Raw genomic sequence first — 25359 nt, forward strand, 5'->3', positions numbered from 1 at the left:
ACTGCCCCCAAGTGGGCGGACAGTCACTGAGTTACAGTACACCCCCCCCAGCGTGACCTGCATCGCTAATGACAGATGGTTGTCCCTGTCACTGTGTGTCCCCATCACCTGGCTTCAGCTCATCCCGCGGCCACGTCGAGGTCGCCCCAGCTGAGCTGTCACCCCTTGTATATTGCTTCCTGATGGCAACCCCCCCCCCCCCCCCCCCCCCCCCCCCCATCCAAATCCATCCTTACTCTGGCTAAATATACCAGCCCACCACCACTATCACTGGCTTTGACCTACTTCGCTCCCTCCTCCTCCTTCTCTTCCTCTTTTTCTTTCCTCATCCTGTTTCCTCTTTTTTCTCCTTCTTCTGTGCTGCAACTCTCACCTGGCTCTCTTTGTTATCCACATTTTAAATTCCCTGCAGGATTTCAGGCTGCACAGGCAGCACTTTGAGCAGCCATGAGATATATTGTTTTTCCTTACTGCACAACTTTATACTGCAAGAAATACCCCATCTTTGTCACCTCTTAGTTTGTGCTCCCTCTCGACCTGCACAGCACATCCTGTCTCCTCGCATCAACCTTGGCCCTCACTGGAATACGTTGTCCTCTAAATCATCCTCTCATCCCTGGAGGGCCTCTGCCTTTATCTCAGCATGTCCTTTCCTGTCTATCCTGTTTCTGCCACTGTCTTGTCCTGCCCTTGCATATAGTGTTGTGACTTGTTATTGTGCGCTCTGATTGCTCTCTCTCATCCTTTCACATGCCGTCTCCCTTTGGCGAGCTTTCCCAGATTCTGGTCAGGTGGTTTCGTCGCCTGTGAGCCAAAGGGACACATCTGTCATAGTCAGCCTCGGCTTCTTTGCCTCCAGATGTGACAGCCGAGGACGCGGTCACAGACAGGGCCACGCAGCTGACATTCAACATGCTGTGTGTTTGTGTGTTATTGTTTGAGGGAGGGATGCAGACAAAGTGTATTCAGATATTTATGAGTGGAAAAGACAGGAAGCTGCTGCAGCAGTGAAAAGAAATTTCAATCAACTACTTTTCACTACACATCTGAAGGCAAAATATTGTACAACATGTGTCTTGTAATTTTGATTCTTCATTTTATATGCACTGAGAGGAAGTTAAAGGATGATGAGAGTTTTTGTTCAATCATGCATGTTTTCTTTTGTCTGGAAATTATGATTAGTAGGCCGAGGCGCCTCTGTAGCAACACAACACATCGACTTGTAGCAATGCACAATATATTTTACGACATTTCAAAAAATAAACAATACACAAAAAACTCCTGCAGCTCCTATGATGTTTTTGCAGCACCAGTGATTTGGATATTGTACATGGCCATATAGTGATTTAGATTTTTATTAAATGTGCCGCCCTAACGGTTATCGACCTAACAATATTAATTTCTTCATTATCTCAGAATGATCATAATCTTGTTAATGCAGGAAAAAAAAACACCTGAATACACTTCTTTACTTTTAAGATAAATATTTTACATCAAATACTTCGCAATAAGTTTGGCCAAATTTTTGACAGAAATAAATTACCATTATTTCGTTAAAAAGCAAACAGAAAAAAGTGAAAAGAAAAGAAAATGAACTTGGCTCTCTTTCCTCCTCCCACATTAATCATCTCACACCCTCATATTTTTCCTATGACACTTGGAGCCCCAGGTTGGGAACCACCAGACTAAAACTAACCATAAAATGTATATCCTTTTTTTTTTTACTTCTACTTTTTAGTAGTCTGTTTTATGGCTGGATTTTCAAGATTGGTGTGTTGGTGTTGTGTGTTCTATTAAAAGCAAGATTTATGTCAAGGGGCCTTACAGTGTGACCTCCCACTAATGCCTCACCAAAACCAGCAACAGTTTGGAAACAAGCAGACTGATTAGTTTACAGACAGTTTCTTTTTATCCCCAAACGTGAGCTGAGGGGTGAATTGGACCGTGTTCCTAAATTGAAAATCATCTAACCTCTGGATGTGAATCATTTGGAGCAGAGAGTGGAGTCTGTTAACGGGTAATGATACTGACCCTGGTAGAGAAACACACTATCCCCTTAAAATTGTGTTACTTTCTCACTGATCTTTGTTATTGTTTTATTTTTATTCATCCTGTTTGTGTTCTACTCGTTGATTGATTGCCTCCTATAAAGCATCTTTAAGCACAGTTAAAGGTGTTTTTTAAATTAAATGTATTATTATGATTATCCTTGGTGGGGCCACTCTGGATTAATTCCACCGTCTCCTTCTGTCTATTGCAGATATTCCGTCGAGGGCATTTTAGACAAGAACAAGGACCTGCTTTTCCAAGATTTCAAGCGCCTCATGTACAACAGGTGCCGCATACAGATAGTTTTCTCCAGCATCGTGACAGTTCAGTACCTGGATTAAATGTACAAAGGAGTTGCTTCTTGCTGGCCCAGTTAATGGCGTCCTCTGTTTGCTCTCTGCCTCTCTCCTAGTACAAACCCAGTCCTGAAGGAGATGTGGCCAGATGGTCAGCTGAGCATCACAGAGGTCACCAAGCGGCCTCTGACCGCCGCCACCCTCTTCAAGAACTCCATCGTGGCCTTGGTGGATAAACTGGCCTGCAAGGTAAGTGGTTTTGGGCTGGTGATTGACTTCCTCTTCCTGTAATCCTCAGTTACTTATGGACCGATTTAAGCTTCTTATTACCTAATTCTAACCGTAATAAAGAAAAAAGGTTTCTAACTTTTGAAAATGGCAAAGAAAAACCTGGATAACACACTGAATTTTGATTCATTCATTGTGTGCCTTTTGGGGCTGATTATTTCATACCTCAAAGGGGTATTAGTAAATTTGTGCCCTGTGGCACATGAAACGATATGATACAAATCAAATAAGTATGACAGAAATCCTCAGATATATAGATACTGAAGGTGAACTCACAACCAACACAAGTTCTAGGCTGGAAATTTATGTGCTAATTATGATCAAATACTTTTATTTCATTCCTCCAAACTCTTCAGTGCACCTATTATACAAGCCTGAACACACACAGATGCCTTCAGCACGAGTAAATTTAACATTAATCAAATCTAATTTCACACTTTTTTCACAAAAGGGCTTTTAACACTTCAAATGACTGTCTGTGTCAGTGGATGTTACCTCCGGTCTCCTCAGCTGTGAACATTAAGGTGATGCTCTGCACCAGTGCAGGCCGGTCCCCGTAAAGCCTGGATGAGTCACAGTCTATTCTGAGACCATCAGTTTGTTTTGTGTGACGTTTCTTTACGAAAAACGGTTCATCACCATGCATGAAAAATGACAGAGCCAGGGGAAAAGTGTGGCCATCCAGCAGGAACATGTGTAGATAGCGATGCGCCCTTCTCAGTATCAGTAAGCACCAGTTTCGAATGGTGAAAACGTGCTGCTCACCTCTCTTGGCCTCATCTCACTGAGTGAAGTCTGACATTTCCTGCTGTTATTTTGGGATGGCCTGTTGTCGGGCAGTTGTAGCATCTTGTCTTTTTTTGTGGCTGAGGTATGAGGTAAAATGAAAAGAAACTCCCTCTGGCAACCGTTTCAGGTCACGTGAAAGAGAGCAGATGCTTTTCTCAACCGCTCTTCGGAAGCACTTGTGCCCAGCCTGGCCCACCTCATCTGCTCTCAGCCCCCATTAAGCGACTTTTTTCTCAAATCTCTGCTGAGCTGAGTTGAAACTTGGGGCGGACATGCATCGTTGATATGATGGACAACAGCAAGTCCTCAGAAAGTGCTCCCTTTGCTCCGCCTTGTTCATCTTTCTTTGTTGTTGGGATATCAGGCTCCACGTTACTGTCTCCAGACAGTCAACATGCAATTCACTGTGCTGTTAATAAGCAGATGCACAGGATTGGTTGTGAGGCTCAGCTGCTCACTGTAGCATCTGCTGAAAGATTCTGCAAGTCTGATTAAGGTCAGTGAACTCAGTCTGCCAGTTTTGGCTGCAGCTCTGTGACAGTTTACAAGCCAAGTTTAGTTTATTTACTTACACAGTGATGAACACAACAACAAGAAAATCAAAGACAGGTTTGTACAGATGAGAAAAAAAGACTTTCCTCAAGCATACGAACTTTAAATCAGTCCAAGTGCGGTGACATGAAAGTGTCAGTGCTCCTCTAAAACTGATGTTCTGTTTCACAGGAGCCGTACTATGTTCGATGCATAAAGCCCAACGAGATGAAGTCCCCGATGTTGTTTGACGACGCTCGCTGCCAGCACCAGGTGGCCTACCTCGGCCTGCTGGAGAACGTGATGGTGCGCCGGGCCGGCTTCGCCTACCGGCAGCCGTATGCTCGCTTCCTGCAGCGGTAAGACAAAGAGCTCACTCTGGAGCTTCAGTTAATTCCACTGTAAGGAAGAAAAGTGTTTTCACCAGAGGTGAGAAATAGCATAAAAGTATTTTACATAGTTGAAGTAGCTGCTTTGATGGCATTTCATTTAAAAAAACTAAAATGCAGGACACAAATTTTCATGTGCTATTTCTTGTTAAAGTGGGAGAACGGAAAGTACCAACTAGATCTTTTTCACTGATAAGAAAAGTTCATTTGCATTTTAAAGTAAAACCAGACTTTTCTGTCTTGTTTCTTTTAAGACAAAATCTTGCTGTGTACAGCTGAAGAAAGCTGTCATTTTCAAACAATATTGCAGATATGTACATATACATAATAAATGCAGTAGAGCATTAGCTTGGATTTTAGTCTCTCATATGAGTCTAGCTGTAAAAACACTCATTAGACAGAATCATTTGTACTTCTTGCAACCAACATACTGAATTAAACATGCAAAAGTGGGGGAGTTCCCCTTAAAATAAAACCCCTGACTCACCAAATTTCATAGCTAAAGTGATTTTAATCTGTTACTTCCACATTCTAGATAAAAATAGAACTCCTTTCTTCTTCTCATCCTGCACGTTTCACAGGTATAAAATGACATGTGAGTACACGTGGCCGAACCACCTGATGGCCTCGGACCGGGAGGCGGTGGAGGCCATCGTCACCCAGCATGGCTTCCAAGATGACGTGGCGTACGGTCACACCAAGCTGTTTGTCCGAACGCCACGCTCCCTCTTCACCCTGGAGCAGGAGAGAGCGGCGCTCATCCCCATCCTGGTGCTTTTCCTGCAGAAGGTTCGTCGTTTTAGAATGATCGTGATCATCTCGAGTATTCACCAACGGCTGCAAAATCTCCACGGCTGTTTTAATGAACATGTATTGATCTGACAGTGCAATTAACTGACACAGAGACCGAATTTGATGTCATAGGCAGCTCGAATCATGTGATTACTGTTAATCATCCAAAATGTTATCATCTCCAGCTTCAATCGTTGGCTTCTGGGTTTCAAAGTGGAGATTGCGTTTTGCCTCAGCCTCATGAATATGTGGCTCCTGGTTATGCTTGACTGAAATTCATCTGCCAGCTTGAATTCTAATTTCCTGTAACAATAATTGGGAGAATTAATGAGATCCAGAGTACAGTTGCATTAAAGCCAATTACTTCGCTTGCTCAATGAATTACCCTTCTCCTTTCTCTCTTTTCCCTGACCTACTTTGACGGCTCTGCAGAGAAGTCTTTAACTGGAGCATGAGTTTGTCTTCAGCACAGCAGGACACAGAGGAGACATCTTTCTTCACTCTTGTGTCTCTAATACATCCCTCCCTTTATCTAAAACTCACAGGTATGGCGTGGGGCTTTAGCCCGGATGAGGTGCCGGCGGATGAGGGCCATCTATGCCATCATGGGCTGCTATAAGCGCTACAAGGTCAAGGCTCACTTCTGGGAGGTGGAGCGGAGGTTTGCTAATGTGAGAAATATGGCCGACTACGGAAAGAGCGTTGAGTGGCCGACCCCACCTGCAGCTCTGGCCCAGTTTCACAAGAACACAGTCATGCTGCATCGCAGGTCAGATCCCACAAAGTGAAACTCATACATAAAATTTACAGACTCTAAGAACATTTTTAATATCTTTATTTAGCCTTTATTCCTCACAGACTTTAAACTGTAGTGCACCTTCGATGTGTAGTTATTCCTCCCATGTGGCATGTTTTCTCGTCCTCACCCTTCAGGTGGTGGGCGAGGCAGATCGTGAAGAAGATTCCTCCGTCCGACATGCTGGAGGTTCGGGCCAAAGTGGCAGCTCTGACCGCTCTGAGCGGAGAGAGGAAGGACTGGGGGATCAGCAGAGCCTGGGAGAGGGACTACCTGGCCAACGTAAGAAAACACAAAAGAAAATGAGTCCTAGGAACCGACAACAGAGATTTTTTATTTTCCTGTACATATCCTGTTAAAAGGCGAAAGATATCTGCATCACAATATTCTAAAGTTTTAGTTGGTAAGCTTTTATTTATTCAGCAATTTTAGGGCTGATTGTTTTCATTGGCATTAATCTGAAAGTTATTTTTGACTGTGCTCAAAACAGATTGTGATTTCTCTTGTACTGAGCTGGTTAGTTGTAGAAAATATTACAAACAAGCCTCAACATGCAGAACGTCGCTGGACGGCAGCTGCTAGCTAAGACAACAAGGTCAGCAGTAAAAACAATGCTGAAGTTTAAACTAAGAGATTTTTAAATATCTTAATTTGTCCATATATCCATATATGTACGGGGCGCAGCTTTGGAAGATCAGCAACGTTTAGAAGGCAGCAAGCTGAAGCCAATGTGTCGCTCTGTACCTGTTTAAGCCTTCAAATGGAGGTTAAATAAGACATTTTCAGTCAAAACAGTTTTGTTAAGAAAAAAATAAAAATATTTACATCAGAACTCAGCCAGTGAAAATTCTCTAAAATGAAACAATAATATAAGAGAAAACCTTGGTTTAACTTTTTTAAATAATTGTTACTTTAATGGTGCAAAATCCACAGGTTTTTTTTGTGTGTGTGTGTGTGTGTGTGTGTGTGTGTGTCCCTCAGCAGTCTTCTTATATTTCTCATGTTTTCAAAGCAGCTGTAAACAAGAAGACCTCATCTTTTTCTACTGTGAGCTACTTTTGGCTTTCATTCACCCTCCAGGCAGAATTTGTCACAGTAAACAGGACTTGTATGACCAGCAGTGTGAAACAAAACCTGAATCAAACTTTCTGTAAATGTGTACAGTGCATGTGACGAGCTTCACTGTAAACAGCTGCATGGCTTAATGAGCATGCCGTTTGTGAACACAGCCTCTTTTTAATGACTCCAACAGTTAGCTCATTTAGCAGCTAATCTGGGGTGTACTAATGGCCGGAGCCTTGAAAGGTGCCTTCAGGGAACACGAGCTCGACCGCCTCAACGTCCCGAGTCACTCCTTTTGTCGGACGGCCCATGACTCGCTGACTTCCTTCAGGGCTTCACCTTCACATGATTGTAGTTAATTCCACAAAGACCTCTACTGTACATGCCTGAACCTAATGCATCATGCAAGCAGCATGAATCATAGCTTGCATGTGGCTGATGTGGCTTTAAATCAAATGCCTGAGAACAGAAAAAGAAAAAGAAATGGCGAGTTACACCAATTAGTGTGTCCTGCAACACAATCACAAGATTCAACAAGTTGTCGTTGTTATTTAATTTGAGCTGATATGAGAAATGAAAACAGGGATGTTGCTTGTGTGTAAAATTGAATTATATACATATACACACACATATTGCAATAGTTATGACTGGAATATCTGCTCTAAACACATTAAATATGAAGAGCTGGACGTTACAATAACTCAGATATGACATCACATTCAAACTCTTCCTGGTTTTGGCTTAGTGCCCTGTTGAAATGGGAATGCAACCCTCTCAGACCAAAGCAGCACGTTTGGAAGCACTGAAATATCATTCCCTGCTGTAGCATTGAGAGTGTCCCTCATTTGGCAGGAAGGGGCCGAATGCAGACCATGAAAAACGGCCTCAAACCCGAATGTGGACTGGAATCTTCACACACTGTGGCCTTATAGCTGTATATTCAGTCTGAACATTGAAGACTTTATTATGACGCCTCCACTCTGCAGTAGAAAGACTGTGACATGGTTTTAAATTTCCTTCTCAGCAGCCCCCGACTGTATTTCTCATCAGGCAGTTTAGCTCCAGTATCAGTCGCCCTGCTCCCCTTCTAACAGCATGTCAAACACCGTGTCTGGTAGCAGCAGCCCGAGGCCCCGAGCTTTGATCTGAAGCTTATGGAATTAAACCCATAAAAAGTCTTGAAAGAGGCTGAGAGAGGTCACAGGGAGTTTCACGACTAATGACAAGATATATTCCCATACCATCCGAGCCATAGCTGCTGGCGCCCGGCGGCTTCTTCTTTTAATTGTTTGTGTTTTTTGTGTTTTTTTTTTTTTTTCATTTCTGCAGGCACGAGACTGCCCTCAGACCAGCTCCGGCTTCATTCGGGTCTCCAAAGAGCTCAGGAACAAAGACGAGTACAGTCAAGTCCTCTTCTCCGGCTTCTGCAGGAAGGTACCGTATGTGCGGAAAAGAGCACAGTAAAATGGAAATGTCCATTTTTTGTAACCAGAAGGAGTTTCTTTCTTTTGTTGCTTCCTTTCAGCTGTGGGATGTTTTTCTCACTTGCTGCTTCTCCCCTCATTCCCACTCCCTCACACCTCTCTTTGGTATCACAAGATTGCATGTTCCAGTGAAAACAACCCACTCTGACAGTAATCTTAAAAGAAAAAACAAAACGAAAAACAAGCAATATAGATAAGAAATAATAATGAAAGGAACGGAACTATGAATTAATCTCTTAAGTTTTCCTAACCTTTAAGATTCTGCCTGTTTTGAATGAAATGAATGAGCCAGTTTATTATTTCCCCTCAGGATTAAGTTGCACTTATCGTATCCCTGTGGATGATAATGGCCACAATTTTCAGATCAGAGATTGCACAGAGAGGGCTCTGCTAAATTCCAAGTCGAGCTTTAGTTTATGAAGAAACATGGCCTGTGATAAAGGAAACAGGACAGACACACCACTGCGTTCGTTTCTCCTCTTTTGTTTATGTTTGTGTCTTGGTTGTTTGCAGCTCCACGAGGAAAACCTGTTTTGTGACTGATAACCCAGAAGACTCTACAAGTAGCAAAAAAATGTATTTTTAAAAAAAGGCTTGTGAATGAAGTCAGACATTGAACAAATATGGAGTGTGATCTTTTTCTTCCTCTGCTCTCTCAGGTGAATAGATTCAACAAAAGCACAGACCGCTCCCTACTCGTCACTGACAAGTTCGTCTACAAATTAGAGCCCAAGAAGCAGTACAAGGTTATGAAGAGGCTTCCTTTAGACGCTGTAAGTAGTCCCACAGGAGAGCGCGCAACCGTGAACACACATTCACACACATTCATGCACAGACACACAAAGAGACAGAACGGAAACTCATCAACAATGCTTGTGAATATATTCTTTCTGTTTCTGCAGTCGTTACGTCTTCATAAATATCGAAAAATGTCACGTAAAGACCAGAACTAACTGAATTTATATAAAACTGCAAACACATCAAGTACAAAAAGCCCGTTCTGTTGAATTTGGGTGATATTCTCACTCGTTTCTTGTCAGATAGTTTAAGCCGTATGTAAAACCACCTTTCTGATGTTGCAGCTGAGAATTTTTTAAGTGAATGAATTCATCAAACGATGATGATGATTAACATGAAATTAAACGCATAGTTTTCCTTTGTTCTTAAAGGGCCTTTTCTAGGGATTTATTGTTGCACGTCTGTAAACTTGGGGTGGTCAAATTAAAAGCCAAACATGCTTTTAATTGTTAGTTTTAGTTAGTTTTGTAATCCTCCGTTCTCCTTGAGCTCACACGTCAACAAACAATCCTCAGCTCCATCACTCTTTCTTCACGATTGGTGGTAAGAACAACCTGAAAAACTCACCACAAGTAGTAAACTTGTCTTTACGTGCGACCCCCACAACCCTTCACTAAAACTCCTTATACTCTATTGACCCCTGAAGCTAAACGAAAGTAAAAAGGACGAAAAATGAAGCGAGAGCTGGGGACCGGTCTGGGTTTGTCAGGCCTGCGTCCCCACAGATGCACCGAGCAGCAGCTCCACTTCCTCACAGCTCAGAGGAATCTGGGTCAGACTCGTTGTACTTGATCCCAGCTGTCCTTTATTTCTTACTCTTTGGTCTCAGTTGTGCTCTTCCTCTATTCATGAAACAAACATGCACATGTCACATCGTCCATCACGTTTTGACCCGGGTCACAGCCGTCCATCATTAAGGTGTGAGCCATAAGAGGACTAGATGCGTTTATAACCCATTTTAAGGCGTGCTGTTGTGGATGTTATGCGTGGCCATGCTCCTGCTACCACAGTGATGCCGGTCTTGGCTTATCTTAAGGGTTTGTGCCGTCTGGGGCGAACCTGGCACACTTTGTGGCCTGATCTGAGAAAGTGGATCAGGGATCTCACAGGGCCGCCTGCACTGAAGGACGGGAGGCTAAAAGTGAAGAGAGACCGTAGATGACATCTTTATTTAATCTGATCCTTCAAGGCCCCCTGAAATAGCTTCTAGATCCCGACTTTGCTCTGTGGTTTGAAGTATTTCTGACTGAAATGGGATGTTGAGGAAGTCCTTCTTGATTTGAGAAGTTTAACGGTAGCTGAAATACTCCTGTGTCTTTCAGTATTAGCTGCTCAACTTAATCCTCGAACGAGAAAGATTGGATGTTAGATTTATGATTTGTTGTCTCTGACCTTTGCATGTTTTCACTTTTAAAAGCTTTTTCATACCTGTTTGGTAATTGTTTTTTCAATGTAACTTTTATTTAAATCAGGAATGTAATTTCACTGATGGTCTTAGTGAAGACCAGTAACACATTCTTGAGTTGGCACAGCTGGACGTCAAACGGTGGTTTTAGCGAGCAAAGCAGAGGGAGAGAGAGAGAAAAATGCCAGAGGGTTAAAAACCATCATTATGCAGCAGCGGAGTGACTAAAGATAGCTGATGTCATTAAGCTCCGCTGCTCAGACTGAAGGATGTAAGTGGTATCCAGGTCAGAAACGGAGAATAGAGCCATGAAGAAGCAGCTCAGCCCCGTCACCGTCCTCCTCAGTACACAGTCATCAGCTTCCCTTTTTCTGATTTTAATGGCTCTTCATGTTTTTTACCCCTAATCAATTGGAGCCATTTGTTTTGACCAAACTTACATGACTCACACTTTCTACGGATTGGATGAATATGAAGCCCATAACAATGGAAGCTGAGGCTCGTGGTTATTGTAGTGATGACAGCTGCCCACTTTACCAAACGGGCGCAGCCTGTCAAAAAGAAATGTTAGACAAATATATGTTGAATGATAAATAATTGTTAGGGACACTGAGGATGTGTTTTAAGAAAATATGTGTGGCTATAAACATTCCCAACATTTGGTGGTCCCAGCTTAATAAACGTGAATGTTTGCCTTATTATGTAATTATCTTTTTACGTCAGTGAATGTCTTTGGTTTTGTGGTTTTGTTCTGTCGGTTACATCGTGTGGATTTATGTGTTCAGCGTGACTCAAGCAGCCGTTGAAACTGATGAGGCATCTTTTCCACTTAGTCAGTCTAATTGGTTTCACAAAGAAATTCAACTTTACGTTGACAGACTCGTGCACAACTTCTGCATTGTCCCCTCCACTGAGGGGACGAGTTGCACCAGCATGTGGCCTTGACTGAGCCGGGACGTCCTGCTCACAGTCGTCCTCACTGGATAAACCTGTGTGTGCCCGGCGCCATAAGAGGCTTAGTCCATCTCTGACACACCTCACTTTCTCTTGCCATTTTTATAGTTCTGCTGTTTCTTCTTTGCCTGTTTTCCTTCTGCATTTCGTTTTCTCTCATTCACACCCCGTCACTCTTCTCTTTGTTCGTGTTTCTCCAGCCACAGTGAATTTGTGCATTTATCCCAACTGGGTCATACCTCATGACTTTACCCTCACTGGCCGTGCACACGTGCACCGTGAGTTTCTCTCACCCTACATACAGTAAGCAGAAATAATCCTCTGGCTTCATTCATGCATGTTTTTTGATCCAGGATATACTGCGCCTTGCTGTATTAAATTTACAGGTTTTATAGGTTGACGCGATAATCCCCAGCGTTGTCATCCAAATTAATTTCCAGTGCTACATGTGCCACCGAATATCATCGTCACTCAGGCTACAGTCAGGGCTTGTATACAGTATGTGTTAAACTGGAAAAACTTCCTTTGTCTTAAAGAACTCCTGCACTCATTTTCCTGTGATATGTGACCGTCTGGGTTCACACAATAATGGACAAAAATTGAAAAAAATCAAAATGAAACAGTCAGGTGTTTTACAGAAGCTGCAAAAGGTCATCAAAAAAGGGACATAAAAGCAACAATGGCTCATAACTACACCAAAAGTCTACATGCATCAGAATATCAGCAGCACGGCCGTTGATATGAGAGGAATAAACATCATGCACACACGTTTCTCTTGGGTCATCCCCTCAGTCAGAGCTGGCGTGTGACTCCATGTCTGTGTTTGTCTCCACAGTTTACAGGACTGAGCCTCACCAGCGGGGTCGACCAGATGGTGGTGCTTCACACGTCCTCCGAGGACGACGTCTTGTTGTGTCTGCAGCGAGGGGTGCTGTGCCCGAACCAGGACCGAGTGGGCGAGCTGGTGGGAGCGCTGGTCGACCACTTCACACGGTGAGTCCGGCAGCAACTCGCACTTTTCCGCTGCTAATTTTATCCCGAGGCCTCCATCTCTGTTTGCACCGCAGTGTTTCAGAGGGGACAAGGTGGCTCCTGCGATGTGCCCACCAAGGATGGTGGAAGGTTGAAACGTTTCAGGCTTAATCTGAAGCACATCAGCATGACAGACATCCGTTCGGCAGATGTCTGGCAGTACATTTACTAAAACTGTACTTTTCAAAGGTTATACACCAAGGAGAAGTAGGAGAAGACTCGTGTGTTATTATGATTATTATTATTATATGATTATGTTTCATTTTTTCAGAAATCACTGAATAATTGAAGCTGTTAAGAACAAAGGAAGAGCTCAAATACCACAGCTGTGCTATCAGTCAGTTGATTGACAGAAAATCAACCAGCAGAGTAAAGAATTTTCAAATATTTACAGGTCTAGCTTGTCTGAATATTCAACACAATGATGATGTTGGCTGCAGCGCTGAAGAAATTGCTGTTGGTCACAGCTGGTAGATGTGCGATTAGGGTGGTGAGGGTTTACAAGTAGATATTGATAAATTTGATGGTCACGGCCCAAAATCAAAATCAGAAGGAGTTTCAGGTGAGTTTGCTTCTAAGAAACTCTTCCATCGTGTTTTGTAGTGGTCAGAATTTCAGCGGCCCTGCTGATAATTAGACAAGTTTTGTACTTTTGCACTCATGCTGATAATTGATTAGTTTGTTTATTCAAAGTTTTCGCTAATGCCAAACTCTCAGGCAGCTGATTTCACTCATCAGAAAACTTTACAGAGAGGAGAAGTTCATTAGTGAGATCAGCTGGTGAACTGATTGTTTGGAGAGAAAACAAGCAGCGTCTCGGGTCTCGAGGTCACATGAATAAACAACACGCTGTCGGTCTCATTGTTGCCGGTCAAAGACCTCAGCTGGAACCAAGTCTATTAACGCAGCGCAACCATTTCACAAATCATACTCCTGGCATTTATCACTGCCATAGTTGTTGGTGTTCGCGCCTGGCACTCAATAACTGCCACGAAATGAATCAGTCACGCTGGCGTTTTTAACACTTATCACAAACGGAGCCTGATTTGTCATTGTTGTTTATAAATCACATTCACTTCCACCCACATCAATCTCTACCAGACCGGATCTGAATGGCACAGTCACAAGTTTTCACACAACTCAGACTGTTTAGGTTGTGGTAGCAGGTTTGTGTGTTTGTGTGTATCTGTGTGGTGTGTGTGTTGTCGTAAGGACTGTCCACTGAGACAAAACCTGGTCTGCAGTTATTTGGTCTCTCGATGCATTAATCCAACAATTCTACCACAGTGAGTGAGTTTGTATCACAATTTACCAAAGACTGAATCTTTTTCAAAACCAGGGAGAACTATTTCAAGTTTCAAAGTGAGTACGTGATATCCACTTACTTGGTGCGTCCAAGTCTTTCACACGCTGAAATCTGCATACGTGGATCATGTGATAACCATCCAAAGCATCTTTGTTTCTTTATTTTGATCTCTTTTATCTGAAAGCTCATTTCCCAGGAGTCCAATTAAAATGACAATAAAAGCATTTTCAGAAACAATGAACAACGCACAGGCGTCGTGTAGATATAAATATCAGCAGTCACACGCAATACATCGTCCCACAAATAGTATAACTGCAGTAAAATAAGGAAACTGATTCATTTAGTCCGCTGAACAAGGCCATAAAAGTGGGTGAAAAGCTCAAGTTGGCAGATTTTTGCCAATGACAAAATTTATTATTTAAGACATATTGAAAACAAACCACAGGAGAAGCCGTTCAGATGGAAAATTTCGATTTTTATTACACAGTTTTTTCATCTGTAGCATTCAAGCTGTTTCTAATATTTCGTCTATTCGTGACCGTCGAGTGAAGCCGATCTGGTTGTTTAAGAAAAGTAAAAAATATAAACAACGGGCCTTGCTGGCTGGCAGTTTCTGTTTTTTATGGGATGTCTGATGTCATGGAGAGATCAGGTCAGCGTCATGTTGCTTCAGTCGTTTATTTGGTTTCTCAGCTCAGACGTGTGCCTTCCTGCGTTCAGCCTGCTGATCCCAGATTCCCAGACTTTTGGTCTGTGCTTGTTTTTTTTTTTTGTTTGTTTGTTTGTTTGTTTTATTTGTTTTTTGGAAGGGGTGGGGGGCAGTATCTGGACCCCGCAGCAGCTGCGTGGCTCTGGTGGGTGGATGCAGCAGCGGGCGTCACAGAAGAGAGCTGAGGATGAGGACTCAGTTTCAGCTCTCCGCCTGTCTTTGTGCCACCATCTGCGGTGAATGGGGGGGGGGGGGGGTCGCGACCTCGACCAGACTACTCATCAAAAGGAGGCTCATGAGACAAAGTCAGGGGTGAGCTGTGTAAGAGTGTAAGCATGTGCAGGGATTGGGGGGGCGCACACACACACACACTCCTCTTGTGTTTCCTTGTGTGAGGAAGTGAGATCCCAGAGTCATGTGCTCGTCATTTTAATTTGCGAGGAAACTAAATGGGGGAATTGTGACTCCTGCTATTTTTTTTTTTGCCTCATCTCATCAGTTCATACAACTGGAGAGGAGACCTGCGAGGCTGCCGGTGTTTATAGTTCAGAGTATGAGACCAGACGGATGAAAGTGGGTCAGCGAAGGTAAAGTCTGACTTCAAAGCTGCTCGGCATCGTCGGCGTGATTTGCTGTCATGTCACATCCGTCTCCGGTTCCCTCGGCAGAGCTCGTTCCTCTGCTCCTCCTTCATCTGTCGCTCTGTTCCTGTACATAACCCCCCCCCCAACGCCACCACCACCGCCATCCCATCATCCCTTTCTCTCTCCTGCTTTCCCCTTCTGTCACCTGGGTCTGAGCTGTCAGCATGAATGAGGCATGTTTGTGTGTTTTGGTTTGTCTGTGAGTTTGTCGGTATGCGAGAGAGAAGTTGAGTGTGTGTGTGTGTGTGTGTGATTTTTGGGGGGTTGGACTTGTGGACCATCTGCTGGGACAGCTGGGGGAGTACGAATGAGCAGGATTTGGGCTCTGATCTGCCCCGGCCTTAAAAGATTGTGGCGTACTCTTTATTTAACAGGCAATTTGTGTATTTTATTACTTTGTTGATCACTGCGAGGAGACCGGTGTTAGATGTGGCCGCCAGCAGAGTGACATTATGTGCCATCAAATCGTAAATGTGCATTTCAGGTTTATTCAAATCTCTGTCACCCCCCCAACTTTAACAACCATCAGCCTAACAGTTTGTGTGAGGAGGCCGTGGATGGAGGCCAACAGCCCACTACGACACTACGACAGGTGGCGTCCAGCCCCACATGGGGCTCAGTATTTTGGGGGAATAGTTTCTTCGTGGATTTGAAATGACAGCACGAGCGAGCATATACAGTTTCAGCCAAAAATAAGTCACAGTGTGGAAGACAGAAAGGCTCTAACTGTCCTTTAAGGTCTTCAGAGGGGTCTGTTTTCACTGTAATCCTGCCAATAAGTAGCACAATCATGGAATATAAGATCAATTTGGAGTTGCTGGAATAAAAGATAGTGGCCTGTAGTCTAATATGTGTCAGTTTTAGGTTTCTAGATGTGAAAATAGTTACAGAAACGTTGATGAGGAGGAAAATGTACGACTAATGAATAATTAAAGATAACGGACAGACAAAGCTCTGATTTCTGTTGATTGCTCATGTTGTGTAACAAAAGTGCACCACCCACATTTGGCTCGATTGGGGTCAAAGGTCAAGGATTCATTTCCTAAACCTCAGGAGAGTCCAGACTCGCCATCTTACTTCCTTTCCCGGTTATTTGTTTTCGTTTACTCCGTCTCTTCCTCGCAGCCTCTCTCCTTCTCCAGCATTTTCTCTGCTCTTCTCTAAATCAGCAGTTTCGTTCATGAATATGAAAAGACCTGGGATGGTGTTGCATTAATAGCAATCTTCTGGGTCACCCCTCCCTTCCCGGAGTAGCAGTAAAACGAAGGGGGGGGGAATAAAACTGATTTCATTAACCTCACAGCATATGTAAGTGGTCTTGTGATGTGTGTTTAATGCCCAAAGAAGCCCCCCCCCCCACCCCCACCACCTTGACCTGTTATTGACGTCTAAAGACTTGTTGACTTTCTCGTCTAACCTTGCTGTCTGTTAGTGCAGACGTGGGCTAAATCATCCCTCTATTTTAAATTTCAGCTTTTTAGGTCGTGAAAGGCGTCATCCTGAAGCCTGAAATAGCCCCTCTTTTTTCTCCCTCAGTGTCTGTCCTCAATGTGTTGGGCTCTCAGTCGGCGAAGCCGGCTGGGCCGACAGACAGAGGTGGCAGGGGGGGGGGCAGCTGGTGCCGGCCCCGGTCAGCTCACCCTCTCCGCTCACTTTCCGTCCTCCCTTTTCTCTTTTAATTTCATTTTTTCCGCCCTAACACAGCTTCCAATCCGGTTCCGGTTTCGGTTTTGAGGACCTGGCACAGGATCAGAGTCTCTGCCGTTTTGATCGTATGGATGGTAACCATGGCAACGGCTTTTAACTTAGGTGGACATAAACACTGACCTATTTCAGTTCCCACAGAGCTCGCAGGTCATGTGGTTCAATGATTTTTCTTTTTTTCCCCCCCCCCACATCAAGGACAAAGCTCAGCCTGAATCTTTCTGTTGATTACAGACGTCTGACATCAAACAGGCCTGTTATCAGCTGACTGACTGACTGACTGACATCAGCACGCTTTAAATTACTCACCCTCAAAAACGTCCCACATGCAAAACATCCAAGCACTTTTCTGCGTCCTTCTTTCATGGCTAAAACCAAATAAATTCATTAAGATGGGGAGTCACATTTTCCACATCCAGAGTGATATTTTTAGGGCAGCTGTGTGATGTCGTTGTCTAATAAATCTCAAGTTCACTGACTTTTTTTGCCATGTATTTTATGAATGATGACTCTCTAATTAATCACCCATCACAAATCTTCTGTGATCAACTGCAAATCTACTTTCACTGCTCAGAAACTCGACAAAACAGTTTTTGTAGGAAGCTGTTTGTCAGTGTGAATGCTGCCCTTCTTTCAGGGTCAGTCATGATAAAATTAACTCGGGGTTAGACTCCGTGGACACGTTCCTCTCTCACCACATGAACCATGAAATGAAGTATAAAGGGTGTTTTGGTTGTGATTTTTGTGGCAACTGTATTTAAAAGCTTCTTGTCGGTACAAGTTCAGCGAGGACGCCCGTATTTAAGTTTTAACAATTTGTTGCAACAAAGCTATTCTGGCTCGGTTGTGTGTCTCCGCTCCAGAAGCAATCTTCCTACAGACTGTCCTTGAAGTCACAAAGCTCCAGCAGGATGAACACACATTACAAACATTTAAAATGCACATAAATCTAAATACTGATACCAGCATCAGGGGCCTGGTGAGGTGAGGTGAAGGCTGTCAGTGGTGCAGCAGCTCAGAGCAGCAAATATTTATTTAGTGTTACAGATCTGACGTGAATTCATTTGGACAGTACACCAAGCATGTGATTATAAAACGACTTTTGTTCCTACTTGACCCTCTGTGCTGCTACATTTGTGCATTTTACAAAAGCCCCATTCAGACATGATTAATATTTCAGGAAGCTGCCTGTAAATCTTGTCTCTTCCCGTCCTCAAAATAAAGTTGTTTTCCACTTGGTGTCGTAGCCGCCGGAAAATTGCACGAGCTGTTTCTGTGTTAGTCAAAGACATGCGTGACCTTCGTTAGAGGTGGGCTTTTTATCGAACATAGTTTTAGTATCATCTTCTATTTATCATCTTACACAGGACATTACATCCTCTGTGACTCTGAACACTGATGAGGCTGACTTGTCTCTTGTCTGTAAAAAAAATACCTTCAAGTGTCTTTCTGAATGGTGGATCGTCTTTTTTTCAATTTTTTCAAAGACAATTGTCTTCAACATGATGTTTAAAATGAGCTCATAAAGCCTCCTTTTTTTTTGTTGAACAAGTTCCCAAGATCCTTTTCTTCTTCTTCTGTTGTCACACTGCAGGATTCTGATGAAACACAGGTACAGAAACACAAACATGACAACTTGTCCTTTATCAGACTAACACAGTATATAGGTCAGGACAAATTACTCCTGTCGCTGTTTTCCCCTTTCTGACACAGATTGTATGTAAATACTAAAGCGAGCAGCTTTGTGTGTCGGCGCTCCTGATAGGATTTAACGGTCGGATGCGATGGGTGGGAAACATCTGAATACCCACATCACATTTTCCCGATGAGCTCATTCCCACAGCATCATCAAAGGCCCCGCTTGTGGAGGAGCAGGTTTTTAGAAAAACGCCCTCACTGTGTTAAGTCTCGGGGACTTGCTGTTCCAGCATCACAAAGCCTCCTGGGTGCACTCACACAGTCCGCTTCTGACCTCAAAGCAGCACCGGCAGCAAAAGGCCTCTTTGTGGGAGCGACCGGCGCACGCACGTGCTGCTTCGAGGTCGACCTCAGTGCAACAAAGTGGTCCTCAACACGAGCTGAGCACCACACAGATATTCGTCATTTTAGAAAACCTCAAAAAGACTCACTGTTTGGCTGTTCACTGGTGTTATTCTGCTGAAGATGTTTGTACCGATGTGCTCAATAACAGTTGTGCTTAGTGCCGACTTTCACCGAGATGGAGCAAATGTTCCTGCTGCATGAAGAAATTTAGAACAAACAAAAAAAAATCAGCTTGCGGTCGAAATTGATAATCAATTTGATGAGTCACCCAGCACGTCCTCTTTGTGCTTCCTCACGGATTCACTGCTAAACTCATTTGCTCTTATCTCAGAAATGTGCAGGGGTCTCAAGAATTAATCAGTGGCGGGCAAATTATCGACTCCTGCTAATAAATTGCATCACAGTTGATTCAGGCCGTGTGTGTAGGTGAGGTCACGGGGTGTTGGCTTTGCATCTTACACCATATTTCCACCGTTTATAGAAATCTCCCTTCATGTGCTTGCTCTCCAGTTGCTACAGTATGAGTAATTTTTTTCCCAGAATGCCCCCTGAGGAGATTCAAGATGCAGGGTGCAGCTGGTTGAGATAGGCCCACTGTTTCTGATGGCGGTGATGCTAATTATAATGGATGAGCTGAGCGATGATCGGCCCTGTGACGCCAAAGCGAACTCCCCAGGGGCGGTCCGCTCCCCGCCTGCCCAGCCGCCATCACACCCAAGGATCTGAGCGGCTTTGGCTCACGTTGCCCCTGCCTTCTGGACCGCAGATGCTGCCGTTGCCCCAGCGATGGTTGCCAGGCAGCTGGGGAAGTGCTAATTTAGATGGCAGGGGAAAATTGTAGGGTTGTGTTGACGAGGGAGTGTCAAGTCGGGTGGAGACGACTGTGAGCTACAGAAAGCTACAGGTGAGGGATGATCGACATATTTGGAAAGCAGCTATTCCTTAAAAAAAAAAAAAAAACTAAAACAGGAACAGGAATTTTTATCAGTCTCACCTCCACCTCTCCTCCATATTCGGTGCACAAACATCCATTATCTCTACAAGCTCACTGTCTGTCTTTAGGAGACAAACAAACTATGAAACCCTCGACACGCTCAACAAAGGAAGTTCAAACCCAGAGTCCTCTGTGCTCTAACCACTGCACAGCCACGCCGCCGGCAGAGTGGCGGTACTCAGGCAAGGAGCACGTTTCCCACATTGTCAATCTGTTAATTTAATCCAGCCATCGACTGTGACTCAGGCCACGCGAAGTGACTGAGGCAGAAAGACTGGACTGTGAAAAATGAAAACACATCAGCCCAGCTGTGTGACGTTCAACCTCGACGTCACTCTGCTTCCTGTCGGATCCTAACGATGATCCAAAGGTTCAGATTTTACTCTGATGATACTGATGTGAAGAGAGAGAAAAGATCCTGGAGGTTGACTTCTCCGACGACCTTTAGCACAGTTAAAAACTCTCGGTCTGATGTCAGAATTTCAAAGTGTGTTTTCATTCTCGTTAACAGCGTTGGATGGAAGGTGGTGTGATGTGAATTTAGGTTCAAAGCTGTTGTTTCCTTCGCTGTTTCGCTCTCTTTCCTCAGACACATAACGTGTTACCTCCAGGATGTGTGGAAACCGAAGAACAGGGCTGTCAGCGCACGAGCGTGTTTGTGTGTTTTGACAGCTCCGTCTTGTCTGGGGTCTGTGGGATCATCAGGACGTCATCATTTCTCTGATTGTTACCTGATCCGACAACAAAGCGTTCACTTCTGAGAGTTTACATCCACCTACCATCACTCATCTGCTCCTTCCTGTCATCATTATACTGTTATTGTGAAAATCCTGCTCTTTGTTGTTGTGGTATGTTGTTTCATAAGTGTGTTTGTTTATTTATCAGAGAAGAACCACTTTGAATTTCAGGGAAATCGGGATCACGTACCGCTAATTTGACTTTTTACTTGTTTTTGAGTTGTTCCTCCGTTTTTTACACAACGTCTTAATCAGGTCATAATCTGTGTTTGGCCGTTCTGACAAATTTTTACACAACTAGTTAATATTTTATATGACTCTCGACAAACAGGGATGGAATTTGAAACTGGTCTGAACAGCAGAGCCAAACAACTCTTGAGGGGGTAATTCCAGTTTCCTCTGATGTTGGTTCGTGTTGTTTGACATTGCCTTTGGCAGCGGATTGACTCGGACTGGCCTTATAGTCTGGTTGTGTGTGTGTGTGTGTGTGTGTGTGTGTGTGTGTGTGTGTGTGTGTGTGTGTGTGAGAGGGGAAGTTTGTGGTTTTTTTCCCAAAAGAATGGGAGGCCATCGCACATGTGGCCATTTTCAGTTTATTGAAGGAAAATTCTGTCCTCGAGCAACAAAACAAACAGCATTAAGGAAACAACGTGAAAGAAAGCTGCTTTGTCTGTTGAAACATCTTTTATCTGAGATGGCACATTATTCCCCGGGAGCGTCTTCTGCACGGGCCGGCTGCTGGTCTGATTTTCACACAATGGGACGAAGAGCATCAGCAACACGGCGCGGCACCCGGCTCACCGGCAGCCGAGCCATGAATAAAATGGCACGTAATTCTCTGTAATGCTGACACCAGAGGCATGTATTCACATCGGATCAGCAGCATTCGGCATCACGGAGGCGATGACAGGGAGGAAAGATGGAGGAGGAGGAGGACTGGTGGAGATGAAGAAGGAGAGCAGTGGAAGGGGGAGGATCCTCCAGGAGCTGTTGCTGCGCCCCAGTTCTGTCTGCAGCTTCATCTCCACAGAAATAAATTATTCGACTGCAGCACCACGAGGAGCGTTTGGCAGACGGCAGACCGTGGGCCATGTTTATATACCGAATCCCCATCCACTCACCGAAACACACACACAGACCGCACACAGAACACAAAGCGCTTTATTATCCCCGTGGAGGCTACTCTGCACCTACACAGCAGCAGGAGAGAGAAGTTTAACGGCCGCAAACGCTCACATTAAAGTTGGTACAGTCTAAGAATAGCAGGCAGCATGGCGAGCATTAACACACAGTCTGGTTGCTAAAAAACGTGACATCTAAAACACCAGCTCACATGATGAATTCAGCACAATGCTCTGCTCAGAAGCCACCGGTTTTTCACAATAAAAGCTTTCCTATGAAAGTAAGGCAGCAAGACTTTAACTTGGAACGCTGTGGAGTTAAAGATGGACGTGACTCCAGCTGGACAGTGAATTTATCGAGACGAGATGTGAACATGGTCAGCTCGGTGAAAAACGGCAAACTGATCTGAGATCAAAGTTAGTTTTTGATCGTAGCCTCCTCTTCCTGCAGCACAACATCCCCCTGTCCTCGCTGTCCTCGCTGTCCTCACTGTCCTCACTCCTCCCTGTCCTCGCTGTCCTCGCTGTCCTCGCTGTCCTCGCTGTCCTCACTGTCCTCACTCCTCCCTGTCCTCGCTGTCCTCGCTGTCCTCACTGTCCTCACTCCTCACTGTCCTCGCTGTCCTCTCTGTCCTCACTGTCCTCGCTGTCCTCACTCCTTACTGTCCTCGCTGTCCTCGCTGTCCTCACTGTCCTCACTGTCCTCTCTCCTCACTGTCCTCGCTGTCCTCTCTGTCCTCACTGTCCTCGCTGTCCTCACTCCTTACTGTCCTCGCTGTCCTCGCTGTCCTCACTGTCCTCACTGTCCTCTCTCCTCACTGTCCTCGCTGTCCTCACTGTCCTCACTCCTCCCTGTCCTCGCTGTCCTCACTGTCCTCACTCCTCACTGTCCTCACTGTCTTCACTATCCTCACTCCTTACTGTCCTCACTGTTCTCGCTGTCCTCGCTGTCCTCACTGTCCTCGCTGTCCCCACTGTCCCCGCTGTCCTCACTGTCCTCACTGTCCTCTCTCCTCACTGTCCTCTCTCCTCACTGTCCTCGCTGTCCTCGCTGTCCTCACTGTCCTCGCTGTCCTCGCTGTCCTCGCTGTCCTCGCTGTCCTCACTGTCCTCACTGTCCTCTCTCCTCACTGTCCTCGCTGTCCTCACTGTCCTCACTGTCCTCACTGTCCTCACTGTCCTCTCTCCTCACTGTCCTCGCTGTCCTCACTGTCCTCACTGTCCTCTCTCCTCACTGTCCTCTCTCCTCACTGTCCTCACTGTCCTCACTGTCCCCACTGTCCTCGCTGTCCTCACTGTCCTCCCTGTCCTCACTGAGCCTTTTCCTCAGCACGTTCCTCTGGTGTCGCCTTTCAGCAGGATGCATTCGGTATTTTGCACAAATCAAAAATCCTTTGGAGGTCAGTGGGTTTGTGTGTCGGACAGGACAGCTGGTTTTTTGTGAGGGTGGGGGGGGTTTGAGGTTGATGAGGAGCCAAGAGGGACTGCAGGGTGAAGGATAGCGAGGCCACACCTGTTGGAGTGACCTGCAGGACGATCAACGGCAACGCGGCTTCGGAAACTGTGACCGAGCTCAGATTCTTTCAGCATTAGCGGAGCAAATGGTGCGACAGCATCAAGTGACTGCCAAGTTCAGTTTTAGGCTCCGCCCCCAACTTTATGCAGGCAGCTCGAGACTCATCTCCAAGATATTTTAACGTTTGAGGTGGGATGTTTGTGGCATTTGGCTGCTTTCAGAAGGAAAGAGATGGACAGGAGTGACTTTATAGCACCAACTCGGCATGTTAGCTGCAGTAATGGAAGAAACAAAGCAGCCATGCGATCGTAGGTCGGCTCTGGACTGCCAATACCAAACAGGTTCAGCTAAAACTGGACGTCAGATTCATTTACTCTCCTGCAGCTTCAACATGGAGTTTTAAAATGCCAGCTTCACTCTGAGCACACTATGGATGTTAAATGGAGCAAAGCTTGTTCAAACTTTGTCATACGTTCTATTTTACTTGTCACAGTAAACAGAAACAGTAATAAATGTGATGAAGATTTTTTTTTTTTTTAATCTTTGCTGTCATTTGACAAAATGAATGTTGTCCTCAGATGTTCAGGTTAGAGACAGAGAAAAAATGTGAGCTTTGTTCACTTGTACATGAATATGCACAAATTTCAAAGCCGCTCCGCAAACTCAACTCACGCCACACAACCATGTGACTACCAGGAGAAATATACCATCCGTGTCCTTTATGACGCGCTGCAGTGAGGATGTCTGATGTGCTCACCTGGTGTGTGTAAACCCGATCTGCAGTGTGACTGCATAACAAATAAAATTGCGTAATTTGCATGAATTAAGTTCATCTTTCCAAACAAACCAAAAAAAAGAAGCTTTCTGAGGAGGACCTCTCAGAGTTCAGATAACAGGACTGAGTGTTTGAAGCGATGCATCCTGTCCTGTCCTGTTAGCCTGAGCCAGCCCTGTGAATCAGTCACATTGCTGACGTTCAGAGGCGTCCACAAATAGCTGTTTGGAAAATATTGTCCTGCATCTGCTGGGTTCAAACGAAGTGCTTCTGACAATCGAATGCCCGATCGGAATAGATTCATAAAAGGAATATCAGCCGTGCACTCGGGATCTCCTGGGACTGGGTTAGAAACAGTGTAAGGCTCTTTGTCGGCCTCTGCCATGAGCTTGTGTTTGGTGAGGCGGGGGAGTCGCTGAGGCTGCAGGAGCCCCGCGGGGCCGAGAGGAAGCTGCAACTTCACAGTGGATCATCTTCAGCTGACTGTGCAGCAACCGGGCAGGCGAGCAGACACACTTCCTCATCCCAGCTGTCAGCAGGGACTCCAAAACTGAACTCTGGATATCACAAATTCATCCAAGTGTAGAGTCATCAATAACAAACACACACTCATTGTGTGTGTGGTTCAGATTTCTCTGAGATGAATATATCTACGTTCTCATTGTGCAGGTTTTCAGGGTTTTCATGTGACGTTCAAACACACCTGGTCTCAATTCAATTCAGTTCAGTTTCATTTCAAGACTTTTAAGTGGATAAGCAGTGTTATTTATGATCAGTTGGGCCGCTCTATTGTGATTTCAGACAGATATACTGTCTGATATTTGATCTTGGGCCGTCTCATTGTCTGGGGAAACAGCTGCAGCGCTTTGTTTTGCTGTGAAGCTTCAGCATAAGCATTTCTGAGGCATAAACATTTTTACAGAGCTTCAGTTTCATTAGACCCACAGTCCAGACTCGGATGTTGTGATGCTTCATATCTTATTTTGCCCAAAAGCATTCATGTAAAAATGTAGTTTTGTGTGAAATAGCCAAAGGCAATCAATTCAGAAATACGCAACGCATTTGTTCAATACAGGAAGCTTTAAAAGGTGCAGTTTTTCCAATGTCCACCAGAGTCTGACTCCAAAAGTCCAACTTTAAAGACA

General features: G+C 44.6%; 1 protein-coding gene across 2 annotated transcripts in view; it reads left to right on the forward strand.

Moving 5' to 3' along the window:
* The window catches only part of myo1g (myosin IG), a 36659-nt gene that overhangs the window by 10457 nt on the left and 843 nt on the right, over positions 1-25359 (forward strand). Inside the window, exons 13-22 of one of the 2 annotated variants that reach the window (XM_029514530.1) lie at positions 2261-2335; positions 2462-2594; positions 4146-4312; positions 4924-5131; positions 5680-5903; positions 6068-6212; positions 8322-8426; positions 9136-9249; positions 12469-12597; positions 23430-23438. In XM_029514530.1, coding sequence (XP_029370390.1) covers positions 2261-2335; positions 2462-2594; positions 4146-4312; positions 4924-5131; positions 5680-5903; positions 6068-6212; positions 8322-8426; positions 9136-9249; positions 12469-12597; positions 23430-23438 — 1309 coding nt within the window. Of the gene's footprint in view, positions 1-2260; positions 2336-2461; positions 2595-4145; positions 4313-4923; positions 5132-5679; positions 5904-6067; positions 6213-8321; positions 8427-9135; positions 9250-12468; positions 12627-23429; positions 23439-25359 lie in introns of both variants that reach the window. The other variant, XM_029514529.1, reaches the window with a different exon arrangement.

Source organism: Echeneis naucrates, chromosome 11 (genome assembly GCF_900963305.1).
Source record: "Echeneis naucrates chromosome 11, fEcheNa1.1, whole genome shotgun sequence".
Lineage (NCBI taxonomy): Eukaryota > Metazoa > Chordata > Actinopteri > Carangiformes > Echeneidae > Echeneis > Echeneis naucrates.